General features: G+C 47.7%; 1 protein-coding gene across 2 annotated transcripts in view; it reads right to left on the bottom strand.

Moving 5' to 3' along the window:
- Positions 1-9312: 9312 nt before the first annotated feature.
- Positions 9313-16430, bottom strand: part of cfap206 (cilia and flagella associated protein 206) — a 51433-nt gene continuing 44315 nt past the window's right edge. For both annotated transcript variants that reach the window (XM_059645278.1, XM_048530235.2), the window contains 2 exons: positions 13179-13310; positions 9313-10465 (listed from right to left, as the gene is read on the bottom strand). In XM_059645278.1, coding sequence (XP_059501261.1) covers positions 10232-10465; positions 13179-13310 — 366 coding nt within the window. In that variant the 3' untranslated portion in view covers positions 9313-10231. The remainder of the gene's footprint in view (positions 10466-13178; positions 13311-16430) is intronic.

Genomic DNA, 16430 nt, shown 5'->3' with positions numbered 1-16430 from the left:
CTCTAAGCATTGCTAATATATTTAAATTCTTCGTTTATTCTTTGACTTCTTTGCCAAATTGGTTTACCAGTGATTCTGCATGGCACTGCCTGTTCCTCATGCTGATTGATCTGGAAAGGTTGTTGAACAGTGCTCTTCATTTACTGTGTATTTTTTTTAATCAACCTTTTCAGATGTGTTATGACATAGCTCCAGAGTGGAATAAACTTGAAACAGGATATTCTGGCTCAGAGGTATGGACATTATCATTGTGCCACGAGAACCAATCATGTTATGTGTGAACAAGAAATTAAAAGGTGATCTTCTATGAACAGATCTGCAGGGTGAGTGTAGTTGTGAGGACTCAAAGCTCTCATCTTGCTTTCAAGTTGTTAATGCCCATCAACCTGGCATGGGTCTATGCCCAATACATTGACACAGTGTCCAGACCTTTTGGTTTCAGTTGCCAGTAAATAAACATGGTCTCAAACTATGTGCTAGAGCCTTCTCCACAAAGCATTGCAATGCCTGATCTCCTGCTCCTTCATATCCTTGCAAGGTGCTTATCTACAGCACTGTGAATCTCCCCACTCCCCATGCAGCAATTCAAGAAAACAGTTGATCACCAACCTCTCCAGAGCAATTAATGGTGGTCTGGTCAGTGACACCCACATCCCATGAGGTGGCACACACCGGGGGTGGAACACTGGCACTGGAGATAGTAAGGGCCACAGCCGAGAACGCTAAGGACATTGCCAGGTGCCCTCACCACAGCAAGCGTGTGAAAGTAAGATGCCCATTCAAGGTGCGCTGAGCTATAAACAGGATCAGGTGAGCGTGTCGTGGTGGTGGCAAAATTAGTGGTGGTTATAAGGGGGAATATCTTGGTAGTGGTGAGGGGCAATGGGGAGTGATTTTCAGTGAGTGGTGCTGGCCGTTTGTTACACCAAGTTTGGCAGCATGTGAAGCATTGGGTGCTGTGGGAATCTCCATCATTGAGGAACTTACAGGGCTCCATGCCTACCTCTCTGAGCATGCCTTGTGTTCCACACAGGTTAATCAGGTCACAATGAACAATCTGAGGAATTCTTCAAACATCAGGAGGGATAGTTTTCTAAAGATACAGAGTTTTGTAAATAAGAGAAGCAAGCACTGAAACAGAGATGAGCACCTTAATAGGTCCATATGCACTAGTCATTTGTGCAATGATGAGAGCACAGCATTGCTGTGCAGGACTAGGTGTGTGACACAGCCATCTGTGAATAGTGTCCCCTTGAGGGTGGCAGTGGGTATAGTGAACTTTCTTAAAAATCATTCACAGGACTTGGGCATCACTGGCTAAGCCAGCTTTCATTGCCCACTCCTAATTGTCCAGAGCATCTTTAGAGAAAACCACATTGCTGTGGGTATGAAGTCACATGCAGACAAGACCAGGTCAGGATGGTAGTTTCCTTCCCTAAAAGGACATTAGTGAACCAGATGGGGTTTTCCTGATAATCAACAATAGTTTCATTGTCATCAGTAGACTTTTAACTCCAGATTTTTATTGAATTCAACTTCTGCCATGGCAGGATTCAAAACCAGATCATTACCTGGGTCTCCGGATTGTTGGTCTAGCAATAATACCACTAGGCTATTGCCTCCATAATGATGCTCCACTGTGAGGTGAGGAAGGGTCTCTGGAGTAAATGGTTGGGGCTCAGTGTTTGCAACATCAATAAATGTGTGGCCATCTGAGAGAGTACCTGGAAGAAAGAATCGTCAATAAAAGAGAATGTGCAGCAGATAAGCTCGACCGTCCCTTGGCGTCTCGAGTCAGTCAGCTCTTCCCAGTGGCCAACCTCTTGAAGTGCCAGATACGTAAGCACATGGAGTACAAGAACACTGCTGTCAGATGCTGCCCGCTGGCCACTATTTCTTCCCCTGCTCAAATTTACTCAGGTCCACTCACGACCTTGAAATTTCAGCTGGAGAGGTTCAAGAAAGGTAGGGAAGGAAAGGAAAGAGGTAGGGAAGCATTATTGATTGAAGGGAGTATTGCAGTACTGGAGCAGGAGCATGTACGAGAGGTGTCAAGGCCATAATCCAGTTGATTCGACATAAGAAACTGGAGAGGGATCATTAAATGGTTTCTGGATGAATCTGAAAGGCCTCCAATTGGTGGCAAATCAATCGTTAGATCTGCAAGGAAATCAGAGAATTGCATAAACTACAGAGGAGTTATAACCGAGCACATGAATTATTTAGTTATACACCGGGATCATGGTAGTGTAAAGGGCAGAGTGGGTGAGAAATACATTCTGGCGAATTTTTAGGGGCGATTGTATACTGGATGTAAGTTTGCTCGCTGAGCTGGAAGGTTCGTTTTCAGATGTTTCGTCACTTTTCTTTATTTGAAAAAATATACTTTATTCATAAGATGTACAAAAAATAAAATATATTTATACACCTACCCAGTCATGCAAGCCGCTCCGGGTTACCCAGGGGGTACGTACACCAACTAAAGGAAAAAAACAAACAAAGAAGAAAAAAGAACAAAGCAAAGAAAATACCCCGGCAGTCGTCACCTCGCACAGTCCCAGTTGGCCCCCTGACCAGTTGGGGACGGCACCAGCTGGGCCCAGTTACCAGATAGGGCCCTTTTTCTATTCTGGACGAGGGGTTTCATACCGTGGTCTTTCCCCACCGCGCCTTGGCGGCGGCTGCCCCAAGCTTTAGCGCATCCCTCAGCATGTAGTCCTGGACCTTGGAGTGCGCCAGTCTGCAACACTCGGTCAGGGTCAGTTCTTTCAGCTGGCAGACCAGCAAGTTGCGGGCAGACCAAAGAGCGTCGTTCACCGCATTGATGGTCCTCCAGGCGCAGTTGATGTTGGTCTCGGTGTGCGTCCCGGGAAACAGCCCGTACAGCACGGAGTCCCGCGTCACGGAGCTGCTCGGGACGAACCTCGACAAATACCACTGCATCCCCCTCCAGACCTCCTACGCATAGGCACACTCCAGAAGGAGGTGATCGACAGTCTCGTCCCCCCCGCAGCCACCTCGAGGGCAGTGTGCGGTGGTGCAGAGATTCCGGGCATGCATAAAGGATCTCACTGGCAGAGCCCCTCTCACCACCAGCCAAGCAATGTCCTTGTACTTGTTTGAAAGTTCGGGCGATGAGGCATTCTGTCAAACGCCTTTGGCAGTCTGCGTGGGGAACCACACGACGGGATCCACCCTCTCCTTTTTCCGAAGGGTCTCGAGGATACTACGTGCTGACCACTGCCTGACGGCCTTGCGGTCAAAGGTGTTTCCTTTCAAAAATTCCTCCATGAAGGACAGGTGGTACGGGACGGTCCAACTATTCGGAGCGTTCCGCAGCAACGAGGCCAGGCCCATCCTTCGCAACACCAGGGACAGGTAGAACCTCAGTAAGTAGTGACACTTGGTGTTTGCGTACTGAGGATCTACGCACAGCTTGATGCAGCCGCACACAAAGGTAGCCGTCAGGGCGAGGGTGGCGTTCGGTACGCCCTTTCCCCCATTTCCCAGGTCTTTGTACATGGTGTGCCTGCGGATCCGGTCCATCCTCGACCCCCAAATGAAGTGGAAGATGGCCCGGGTGACCGCAGCGGCGCAGGTTCAGGGAATAGGCCAGGCCTGCGCCACATACAACAGTACCGAAAGCCCCTCGCACCTGACAACTAGGTTCTTACCTGCGATGGAGAGGGACCGGAGCGTCCACCTGCCCAGCTTCTGCTTCAGTTTGGTGATACGCTCCTCCCAAGTCTTAGTGCATGCCCCAGCTCCACCGAACCAAACACCCAGCACCTTCAGGTCGTCCGTCCTGACGGTGAAGGGGATGAAGGAGCGGTCGTCCCAGTTCCCGAAGAACATGGCCTCGCTCTTACCCCTATTGTCTTTGGCACCCGAGGCCAGTTCAAACTGGCCGCAGATGTCCAACAGCCTACTCACCGACCGACGATCGGTGCAGAAGACGGCAACATCATCCTTGTACAGGGAGGTCTTGACCTGAACGTCTCCACTGCCTGGGATAGTCACGCCCTTCAGGCTCACATCCTTCCTGATGGATGCGGCGAAGGGCTCCACACAGCACACGAACAAGGCAGGAGAGAGCGGGCAGCCCTGCCTGACTCCAGATCTGACGGGAAAACTGTCCGATTCCCAACCGTTGATCGAGACTGCGCTAACGATGTTGGTGTAGAGCAGCCGGATCCAATTGCGGATGCCCTCCCCGAACCCAAATTTGGAGAGGACGTCCTCATGTAAGCATGAGAGACCCTGTCGAAGGCCTTCTCCTGGTCCAGGCTGACGAGGCAGGTGTCCACCCGCCTGTCCTGCATGTAGGCAATCGTATTCCTGATGAGTGCGAGGCTCTCAGCGATCTTCCTGCCCGGTACACCACAGGTTTGGTCAGGGTGAAATCACCGACTCCAGGACAGACCCGACCCAGTTGGCAATGACCTTGGCCAGGATTTTGTAGTCCACGTTTAATAGTGAAATGGGATGCCAATTCTTAATTTCTTCCCTCTCCCCCTTCCTCTTGTAAATGAGGGTTATGATGCCCTTCCTCATGGACTTGCACATTTCCCCTGCCCGAAGCGCACTATCGTACACCTCCAGCGGATCCTGGCCGACCAGGTCCCACAGAGCGGAATAAAGCTCGACCGGTAAGTCGTCGCTCCCGGGAGTCGTATTCCTCTCCAAGGACTTGAGGGCTTTGGTCAGCTTGTCCAGGGTTATCGGCCGGTCCAGCCACTCCCTCGTGCTGTCGTCTAAGACCTCCATGATAGACGATAGGAATGACTCAGAGGCCGTGCTGTCCGTGGGCTTCGCGTCGTACAGTCTGGCATAGAAGGATCTGCTGATCCTGAAAATGTCGGGCCAAGACGACGTCACCGAGCCGTCATCCTCCTTCAGCCGGCTAAGCACAGAGCTCTCTTTGTGCACCTTCTGAAAGAAGAAACGCGAGCACGTCTCGTCCTGCTCCACAGAGTGGACCCTGAACCGGAAGATTATCCTGGAGGCCTCCGCGGTGAAGAGCGAGGCTTGCTGGCCCCTCATCTCGCCGAGGTCCTCCGTGACATCGAGCCCCATCAACTGCAGAAGGAGCAGGTTCTGCACCCTTTTCTGGAGTCGTGACAGCTTTCCCCGCCTCTCTCTTGCCTTCCGAACACCCTTGAGGACAAAGAACCTCTTGATGTTCTCCTTCACCGTCTCCCACCAGTTGCCCAGAGACTCGGAGGGGTTTCACGGTTCTCCAACCGGCGTACTCCCTCTTAAGCTCCTCGACGTTCTCTGGGGTCAACAGAGTTGTCTTGAGCTTCCACGTCCCATTGCCAGCCTGCTAGTCGTCCTGTAAGTGACAGTTGGCCAGCAGGAGGCAGTGGTCAGAGAAGAACACCGGCTCGACGCCGGTGGACCTGACCGAGAACGCCCGTGACACAAACAGGAAGTCTATCCTTGAGCGGATAGACCCGTCTGGCCGTGACCAGGTGTATCTCCGCTGCGCTCCGTCTGCAGGGGTGCTGAAGACGTCGAGCAGCTTGGCGTCCTTCACCGTGCCCAGCAGGAATCTGGACGTGATGTCCAGTTGACTTCCCCCACCCGCTGTCCCCACGCCGGATCTTCCATCTGCATCGATGATGCAGTTGAAGTCTCCGTCTAGGATGACCAGTCTGGACGTAGCCGGCAGGGGTGGAAGCCGCTGCAGGGCGGCCAACCGCTCCCTCCATACCGCTGGGGCATACACGTTGATCACCCTCAGGGGAGCATTCCTGTAGGTGACATCACCCACTAGGAGGAGCGTCCCCACCACCTCCTGAACTTGAGAGATGGTGAATTTGCGCCCCCGCAGCAGAATAGCCAGGCCTGAGGAGCGACAGTTGTTACTCCCTGACCAGATCGAAGGGCCACAGCTCCAGGTGCCGGACCAATTCCTGCTGAGGTGCGGTATCCCGCACTCCTGCAGAAACAGGAGGTCCGCCCTGACGGTGGTCAGGTAGGCCAACGTGGACACACATCTTGCGGTGGACTCGACGCTGCGCACATTAATGCTCGCAACTCGTACCCCCATTGTGGGCAGTGATCGCAGTACCCTCCCCAAGTCCAAGGTCCAGCCCCTCCATCTATCCCTTCATGCCCATTGCCCGGGCTAACTGCTGGACACTCTCCGGGCTCAGGAAACCGTCCGTGCTGCCTTCCGGGTGGCATCCCCCCATCGGGGGTACGGAGGCAGGAGACTCTGGCTCTGGGTCAGGCTGGGGACGCGCTGTTTCCTCCTTCCCGCCTGGAAGTTCCAGGGGGCCCTCCAGGGCCCCAGCAGCACGTGGCTGGGTGTCGGAGGGAGCCTCAGGACGCCTCCTGTCTCCTGGAAGCTGGGTGCTGCTTTCCTTGTCCCTTGAGATCTTTAGCTTCTGCTTTGGGCGGGCCTCCTCCGAATCTCCCTCGTCAGAGGAGCTCTTATAGCCCCCCTGTAGCTGCCTCTTCCCACCTGTTGTTGCGGTGCCTGGGCCCACTGGCACACCTTCCTCCTCGCTTTCCGGACCGTCGTCCACTCCCCTGGGTCGCCTGTCACTGCCTCCATCGACTCCGGGTTGTCGGGGGGGAGCGGAGCCTGGAGGGGCGCTTTGCTGGCCTCAGGTCCATCCTGTGGGGCTGGGCCCTCCTGCACGACCTGGCCCTCCTGCACATTAGTGGGGTCCTTGCAGGGCCCTGGTGCCTTCCTCTCCTCCGGGGGGGCTTGCCCTGCATTGCCCCTGCCGGAGACCTGGGCATAGGTGGTCCCCTCCCGCGGCCATGCCCTATAGAGGTGGCCCACTTCCCCGCAAAGGTTGCAGCTTTTCTCTTGTGGGCAATCCTTTGCAAGGTGTCCCTCCTCCCTGCAGTTCCTGCAGATGGTGGCTTTGCAGTCGGCCGCCACGTAACCTGACCTACCACAGGCATGGCAGACTTTAGGTTGCCCTGCGTAGGTCAGATAGCCCTTTGCTCCCTCCGATCGCGAAGCTGGACGGTGGGTGTACAATGTTCCCGTCCGCGCCCATCCTCAGCGTCACCTTGACTTGCCTCTTACTGGTCCAGACGCCGAAGGGGTCCATGATGTCAGTTAGGTCCCCTTCCACCTTCACGTACCTTCCAAGGAAGGTCAGGACATCAACTGCTGGCACATGCGGGTTGTACATGTGTACAGTCACCATACGGCTCCTCTGCGCTGGCATCACAAACAGCAGGACAGTGGTCAATACAGAGAGGGGGCCCTCACCTCCTTTCTCCTTGAAAACCTCCAGGAAGCGCTCGCAAAGCTTGGCACTCCTGAAGGTTACATTGTAAAAACCTCCTCTGGGGAAATCCTGCCGGCAGTAAATGTCCGCAGCAGCGAACCCACAACAGTCCAACAGGACCCTCTTCATGAAGAAGGTGCAGTCCACAGGTGCACCTTCATCCACCTTCTTCACGGAAATGCGATGGTGTTCTGGACCCCCGACCTGGGGCACGAGCACTCGCCGCAGCCATCGTTGCAGGTTGGCTGCTCCCCTGAACCAGCGTTAGGCCGAAGCCAGCATTAAGATCCACCGGTTGCAAGGGTGCACAGCCAACCCGACATCTTCCTTCCACCTCCAACACAGTCGCGCTCTCCTCCTCTCGGTCCACAAGAGAGTGGGTCTTTATTGAGTTCCAGATGTAAGCTGGTTCTCTGAGCGGGAAGGTTCGTTCCCAGACATTTCATCACCATTCTAGGTAACATCAGTGAGCCTCCGACGAAGCACTGGTATTATGTCCCGCTTTCAATTTATATGTTTAGGTTTCCTTGGTTTGGTGATGTCTCTTCCTGTTCTTTTTCTCAGAGGATGGTAGATTGGCTCCAAATCAATGTGTTTGTTGATGGAGTTCCGGTTGGAATGCCATGCTTCTAGGAATTGTCGTGCATGTCTCTGTTTGGCTTGTCCTAGGATGGATGTGTTGTCCCAATCAAAGTGGTGTCCTTCCTCATCTGTATGTAAGGATACTAGTGATAGTGGGTCATGTCTTTTTGTGGCTAGTTGATGTTCATATATCCTGGTGGCTAGCTTTCTGCCTGTTTGTCCAATGTAGTGTTTGTCACAGTTCTTGCAAGGTATTTTGTAGATGACGTTTGTTTTGCTTGTTGTCTGTATAAGGTCTTTTAAGTTCATTAGCTGCCAACACACTAAAAGAGACTTCAAACCAACTTCTTGCTTGCAGGTGCCATCTTGCGTCCCTGCAACTTTATTTCAGACCTCCCTACTCTCAATCTTTTCTATACTCGAAGTACAATTTTGGTTCCCATCCGCCCGCTGATGAAGCTCGTGAAGTTCAACACCATCCAGAAAAACAGTGCACTTATGTGTGCCATCTGCTCCCCCCACCCCCCACACCTCACCCTATTCACCACCAGTGGATCAATGGTTACAGTGTGTTCTATGCATAGCATCCTGTGCAGCAGCTCATTAAAGCTTCTTTGATGGCATCTCCAAGCTCATGCCCTCCATCATCAACAGTGTTAAGGGCAATGGTTCACAGGATCATTATCACTGCAAAGATTCCTTGACATCACATACCATCCCAAATACTACTATTCGTTTTATTTAAATCACTGGGTCAAAATTTGCCAGTGCTCGTCTCTTTTTGCCATGGACTTACAAAAAATAAGGAACTCAGAAGCAAGCTCTTCACCCAAAGGCTATTGAGAATGTAGAATTGACTACCATGGAGAATGATTAAAATCAATAGTATAGAAGCATTTAAGGGAAAGCCTATAAGGAAGGTATGGTTATGACTGTAGAATTGGGTGAGAAAAAAGTGCGCAAGAGCATGGATAGATACATAGACTAGTTTGGCCAAATAATTTGTTTCTGTGCCATATATTCCATGTGTATCATCCATAAAATGTCCACCAAACCACTGCCTCAAGGGCAGAAAGCAGCTAGACTTTACAACCTCCTTTTGCACCATCCAGATACCAAACGCATTGAATAAGCCATTAAATTTATGAGCTACATAAATCACACAAGAAGGGGCCTCACTACAGAAGAGGCAGATGACAAAAATCCTTCAACAGACCTGTATAACAGAGGCAGGCTCAAGTAGAAGAAACCACAAAGGCAGCTTTGATTTTGGATGACAGTGTCAAACAAATGATCCCACTCCACATGGCTTCTGCTTTTCATTTCTGCTGATAAGAAGATAAAATATTTTGATGATAAAAGAAGAAACCTGGGCTATCAGACCCGATATCTCTTCAAAAGGTATTTGCTTTTACTCTAGATACCAACGAGATAGCAACAACCAGGATATTCTTCCATTAAATGTGACATATCTTTATTAAAATTAATACCAATAATTCTCAATATTCCATGCGGCCAGCATGTGATAAACTCTGCACGATGGAACCTTAAGAAACCAGTCCACATTCTTTCACATTAAATAAACGGAACAATGGTACAGTTACATAGTTAAAAGTATTTCTTACATTTTGTGTAACAGCATAAAACAGATTATCCCAAGTGAGACGCCCATTACTCAACTTTACCAGTTTTCATTTCTGCCTATACTAGAGAGAGCTAGGCCCTTTTCAGGATTCACCTTCTACATTATTCTAAACTAGGCAAGTGTTGGTTCTGCAGAAGATTAACATGGAATTTTAGGTTCAGCAGCTGGTCTAATGAGATAGCTAAGCTCCAAATAAACTAGCAGATATGTTCTTCAAAAAACAAACGTACTGTACATTGGAGCCAGAAGGAGCAACTGTTCTTCCTGTCACATTAATACTGTACTCACACGCCTCCTGCTTGATGTTTCCTGTGTTCAGGACTGGTAAACTATATCGGAATGCCCACAGATTTTATTTCAAAGGGGCCAGTAATTTAAATTGACTAATTTTTCATTCAGGTTTCTAACTCCAATCATTTCGACATACATTATAAAAGTCTGTTAGGCTCCTGTAATTCTAAAGTTCCTCAAGGGGGTTTGCATTGCATTTAATAGGATCCGGGCTGTGGCTTGTATCTTCAGCATCAAATAGTTCAACCAAATTTATTCAAAGCCTCAAAAATATCTGCAATATCATAACAGGAATTAACATCAAATTATATTTGCTAGAAGCATTATCTTCAGTTACAGTGTTTAAAAAACACATTTCAGGGCCTTCTTTGTAGTTAGATGCTAAATTTGATCATTAAGACAACTTAAATTGGAAAGGTTGATTTATTAAGTTCTTTGCCAGGGAGGTTCAGTTTTATGTTTCATCTACTGCTCTTGTCAAATCGTACTTGGTCACACGGGTTGGTTCAGTAATGTTTCCTCCACGCAAGCCAGCATAGAAGACCTGTGGTTTTGGCACATTGCTGGAACTGTCTCGTTTTGTTTGTATTGACTTGTTTTTTGGCAGGTAGACTTGCGAAGTGTTGTCTCTTCTCATGTGACTGAGGTTTGTCTGGATATAGCGTGTTACCTTCTGACGCAAGTTTGCCTGGAGAAATCAAAACATTTAAAATGCCATTTTTCTACCAAAAGGGGGTCAACCGCAACCTTGTTAACAATATTTTACAAGGAGGCAACATTTGTCTGACAAAAGATAATTTTCAATAGCTTGTAGCTGGTTTTCCAATTGATATTCGCCATTGCCCACAGCAGTGCTTATTCCTGCTTTCAGCAATGAATATCTGTTGTGATCAGTGATAATGGGAACTGCAGATGCTGGAGAATCCAAGGCAACAAAGTGTGGAGCTGGATGAACACAGCAGGCCGAGCAGCATCTTAGGAGCACAAAAGCTGACATTTCGGGCCTAGACCCTTCATCAAAAAAGGGAGATGGGGACAGGATTCTGAAATAAATAGGGAGAGAGGGGGAGGCGGACCGAAGATGGCTAGAGGAGAAGATAGGTGGAGAGGAGAGTATAGGTGGGGAGGTAGGGAGGGGATAGGTCAGTTCGAGGAGGACGGACAGGTCAAGGGGGCGGGATGAGGTTAGTAGGTAGGAAATAGGGGGAGGGAGGTGCTCTATCCATCTTTGGTCCACCTCCCCCCTCTCCCTATTTATTTCAGAATCCTCTCCCCATCCCCCATTTCTGATGAAGGGTCTAGGCAGAAAACGTCAGCTTTTGTGCTCCTAAGATGCTGCTTGGCCTGCTGTGTTCATCCAGCTTCACACTTTGTTAACCCAGCAATGAATATCTATTTGTGTTTCGATAAGCATCGAATGTAAGCCAATGAGTTATAAGTAAAATACTTATATCGTGGTTCATTAACCTTCCTAGGCACACCTCCTACTGCAGAAGTTGTTTTATAACAGTTGGGCTGCTACAAAATATGACAGAAAAAAGTGTGTGAAAGAAAGCACTGAGGTGCTTGGGAATATTAACACATTATAGATTTTATCTATTGTTCACGTATGGTATTCCACATAAGACTGGTGGTATGCTATTTAATAAAAGCAGGAGTAGTATCGCTGAAATATATAATATCATCCACTAAGGCCAGACAAACAACCTTGCTGTTAGGCAAAATAGAGTAAAATCTATCCTGAGATTATCTGTTCGATTTGGAAACAGATAATGGAATCTTGCTTGTCGTTTTCAAGTGACAACTGAAAAGTATTCATTTTTTTTAAGATTACATCTGTAATAAACTGACATGTGAGTACAATGTAGCTCATCATGTGAACAAAAAAACTAAAGATCTTTAGATGCTGGAAATCATATACCATATCAGAAATCACTGGAAAAACTCACCGGGTGACGATGATGGCAATTTCAACAAGGGGCCCTCCAAAATGTCTACCTTCTTCCTCAGCTAAGTCTCCCCACCACATTGGTTGGCAGGTGTGTCTGAGACATCTCCCATACTTCGACTCTCACCCCTTCTCCTGTCTCTCACAACAGCTATAAGGTCCCCCTCATCCTCACCTACCATCCCACCAGAACCAACATCCTGAAGATCATTAGCTGCCATTTCTGCCATGTCCATTGGATGCCACCACCAGACACCTATTCCCCTCCCCTCCCTTCACAGAGACTGTTCCCTCTGGAACACCTGCTCCACTCCCAACATCTCCCTACATCCCCTTGGCACTTTCCCATGCAACTGAAGAAGGTGTAACACCTCCCTTCTCAGTATCTAAGGGCCCAAACACACCTTCCAGGTAAAACTCAATTTAATCTACTGCATTCACTGCTCACAATATGGTTTTCTCTACATTGGGGAAAAGAAGCATAGCCTAGATGACCACTTCACAGGACACCTACATTCTGCAAAAAAGACCCTGATCTTCTTGTTGCCTGCCACTTCAATTCATCACCTTGTTCTTTGGCCAACATTTCTGTCTCAGGCTTGCTGCAGTGTCCTGAAGCCAAAAACAAACATGACATCTGGTGTCGTTTTGTACATTTTTGCTAGTTTTTCTCTAATCTCTGTCTTAGGAACAGTGGGTTTGCCAGGATGGAGAACATCGACAACCATTTGCTTGCGTTGAAGCAAGCGATTTGTCATGAACTTTCTGGTTCTAATGGTTACGGTGTCATTCATCTCGGCTGGCACCTCGGCTGAAGCTCAGCACAAGGCAGAAGAACAGCACTTCATTTTCTGCTTGGGGACCCTGAAACCTCTAGCATTCCAGACTAAGTTCAACAATTTTGGGCCTGAGCAGCTTTTCTGATGTCCTTACCACAACCCCATGCCTTGTCATCACATGGGCTGCAATCACAAACAACCCATTATCAGTCACTAATGGTCCTCATTAGCAGCTCTTCATGCTCCCGGGCTAACCTCTACCCATTCCTTAGTCTGTCCAACTGTTTATCTCTCTCTCTGGGCTCCACTTCCACCTATGGTTTACTCCTCCCCCCCTACTCCCTTCTCTAGCACATAAACCATCCTTTTCCTAGCTACAAGCGGTTATAAGACATAGGAGCAGAAATTAGGCCATTCAGCCCATCGATTCTGCTCTGCCATTCAATCACGGCATTCTTGAGGGTCACTGGACCTGAAATGCTAACTCTGCTTTCTCTCCATAGATGCTGTCTCACCTGCTGAGTTTTTCCAGCAATTTCTGATTTTGTAGCTAGTCAATTCTGTGGGCTTGGTGTACCTTTATAGACGTGGATATTGTGAACTGATGTTAGCTTTTGGTTACTTAGAAACTTCAAAATATTGGCAAGTAAACTTTAAAAAAAGGGCATGCCTACCAATTTAATTGCTTTTCTTCTCAACTCCCACTCGTTCCATTCGTATGATTTAACAATATTTGGTTCCAGGATGTGAGTGTCAGTTTGTGTGCAGCTGTCAAACTTTTCGATGGATTTTAAGCATCTGTCTGCCTAAAATATAGAAAGCATAGAAGATGAAGGAAAAAAGACTCAAGCATCTGATTGCAAAATGATAATATATTATTGAAAAATGACTTGCTCTGCAATACTTGAATCATAAAAAAATGGTTTACTTGTCTTCATCCTCAATGAATTTCCTCCCCACCACAGAAGTATTATTTTAAAGAAAACATAACAATGTTATAGAATAAAGTACATTGAAGATTTTCTCCTGGCCTGAAGAATGATGTTGGCAGTACTTCACTATCTTGCTTAAAGTACACTGTGAGCAATTAGATAGGAATAATGCAAGATTCTTTTCTTTCCTAGTCCTCTGGCAATAAACTCAAATTTGCACCCGATGCGCTAACGTAAAATTTTGTTGTCTAAAACTACCTTTGTCACGTTAGGGACATTTGCATTATAGTAAGAATGAGTTTTCTTTAGTATCATAGTCCATCTGCTGGAGCCATGATGGTTTGAAGATTACAAAAGTTACATGTGATATTTCTATGAAGTGTTGTTCTGTGCTCTGGATTTTGGACTGTTTCTGCCTGCATCCCATCACTTCTCCCTATAGACACTCTGAGTCAGGAGAACTTCCAGGCAGAAAACTAGGTATTTTGTAAAATATATAGAGGAGTCAGCCATTCAGTCACTTTGCGTATGTTCCATCATTGAGTAAGATTATAACAGATCTGTATCTTAACTTAATCCACCCACTTTGGCTCAATTTTTTAAATATCCCTGATTTGCTATGATTTAATATTAATTGAGTGAGTATTTTTTTGTGTGGAAGAGAGTGGAAGCACACAACCACTATTCTTCAAATTGTCTCCTAACGTCTCTCCTGAATAAAAAGAGAAAATTCTGCAGAATCTCATCAACATTAGTGGAGGCAGAAATAGACTTAACATTTCAAGTCAGGTATGACTTCCTTATGCTGTTGACAGAAAGGGAGGAAGTGAGGGTGCCCAGATCTAAGGACAAAGAGAGTGCTAATGGTAGTAAAAGAAGGTTAGAGATGTAAAATATGTGTCAATGACAGAGATAGTAAGCGCCGTAGATGCTGGAGTCAGAGATAACACAGTGTGGAGCTGGAGGAACACAGCAGGCCAAGCAGCATCAGAGGAGCAGGGGAGTTGACGTTTCAGTGCAGGACCCTTCTTCAGGGGAGGGGGAAGGGAGCTCAGAAATAAACCTTCTGCAATTGCATAGGAAGGCGTCTTGGGTTGGGTGGGAAGTTTTGAGGATGTGTTAGGAGTAATGGAGGAGTGGACCACAGGGTTGTGAGGGAAACCATCTCCCCGTGGCATGTTTACAGTGGAGGGGCAGGGAAGATGTGTTTGCTTGTGGTATTTTTAAAGTGACAGAAATATAAGTGGATGATCTCCCCATAATCTTGTAACGGGTAACTAGGCATGGGCAATAAATGCTGGTTCCAGCCAGTGATACCCACATCCTATGAATGAAAAAGGAAGTGTGCTTTGAGGTGTACTGAGGTCTTATAAGGTTCTTTACAAATTCAATCAGTCCTGTGATAATGGAATAGGGAAATGTTCTGAGGAAGGGTCACTGGACCCGAAATATTAACTCTGTTTTTTGCCTTCACAGATGCTGCCAGACCTGCTGAGGTTTTCCTGCAACTTTGTTTTTGTTGTAGTAAGGAAATGTTAGCTTAAGGGTACATAAAAATACTCAAACATATTTCAGATTGTTTTAAGATTCTCAAGAAAAAGCTAATTTTATAGGCTAAATTGTCATCACTGGGAATGGGAGAAAATTCATTTTAGAGAAAACCTCTTTCTATTTTAATGTCTCCCGAGTACTTCTCAACTCTCATTATATATTTTTCTTTGCCTTCTTTCTCTTAATTGCTGCCACATCTTCCCTCCACGCTATCTCTAATTCATCTCAACTATTTCACTTTCCTACTTTGTGCATATGATCAATATTAGTTTCTTCTTTCCAAAACAGTGAATATTTTATGATGAGATTCCCTACAGTGCGGAAACAGGCCCTTCAGCCCAACAAATCCACGCTACCCCTTGGAGCATCCCACCCAGACCCATCCCCCTATAACCCACAAACCCCTGAACACTACGGGCAATTTAGCATGGCCAATCCACCTAACCTGCACATCTTTGGACAGTGGGAGGAAACCGGAGCACCTGGAGGAAACCCACGCAGACACGGGGAGAATGTGCAAACTCCACACAGACGGTCACCTGAGGCTGGAATTGAACCCGGGTCCCTGGCGCTGTGAGGCTGCAGTGCTAACCACTGAGTCACCATGCCGCCTATTATATACCATAATTAAAGAGTTCAGAAGAATGTCTGATGACAACCCAAAAAGGTTTGAAGAGAAACAGCCTCTTAGCTGAATGCATTGAAGTGAAAAAATGAGAATGGAACATTCTCATTGGGAAAACCCAGCAGACCTGGTAGCATTCTTGAAGAGAAAGCAGAGCTAATGTTTTGGGTCCAGTGACCTTCTTCAGAACTGACTGTAGCTGGGAAAAGGTTGGTATAAATGCTGAAGATGGGAGCAACTGGAGTAAACAATAGGTTGAAGATGGAGCCCAGAGAGGGAAAAACAGTCGGGCAGTCAAAGGAGTGGGTAAAGGTCAGCCTGGGAGAATGAACAGCTGCTAATGGGGACTGTTAGTGGTTGACAATGGTTTGTGTGTGGTAGAGCCCATGTAATGGCAAGGCCTGGTATGTGGGGGTTGGGTCTGGTAGGCTGCAGGCTCCCCAAATGGAAAATGAGGTGTCGTTCTTCCAGCTTACGCTGAACTTCGCTCAGAGATGTTAACCAGGGAACACTATAATTTTTTGAAATGGCAGGCAACTGGACGCTCAGGATCATTTTTGCGGACACAGTGTAGACGTTCTGCAAAGTGGTCACGCTGCCTATATTTCCTCTCCCCAGTGTAGTGCAGACCACACTGCGAGCAGCGAATGTGTGAAGTGCAGGTGAATCACTGCTTCACCTGGAAGGCACGTTTTGGCCCTTGGATACTGGGCAGGGAGGTATTACACCTTCTGATTGCAAGGAAAGTTACCATGGGGATATGGGAGAGGTGTTGGGAGTGAAGGAGGAGTAGACCAAGATGTCCCAGAGAGAATGGT

This window comes from Stegostoma tigrinum, chromosome 4 (genome assembly GCF_030684315.1).
Source record: "Stegostoma tigrinum isolate sSteTig4 chromosome 4, sSteTig4.hap1, whole genome shotgun sequence".
In the NCBI taxonomy this organism is placed as follows: Eukaryota; Metazoa; Chordata; class Chondrichthyes; order Orectolobiformes; family Stegostomatidae; genus Stegostoma; species Stegostoma tigrinum.
This window is presented reverse-complemented; position numbering and strand designations above follow the sequence as displayed.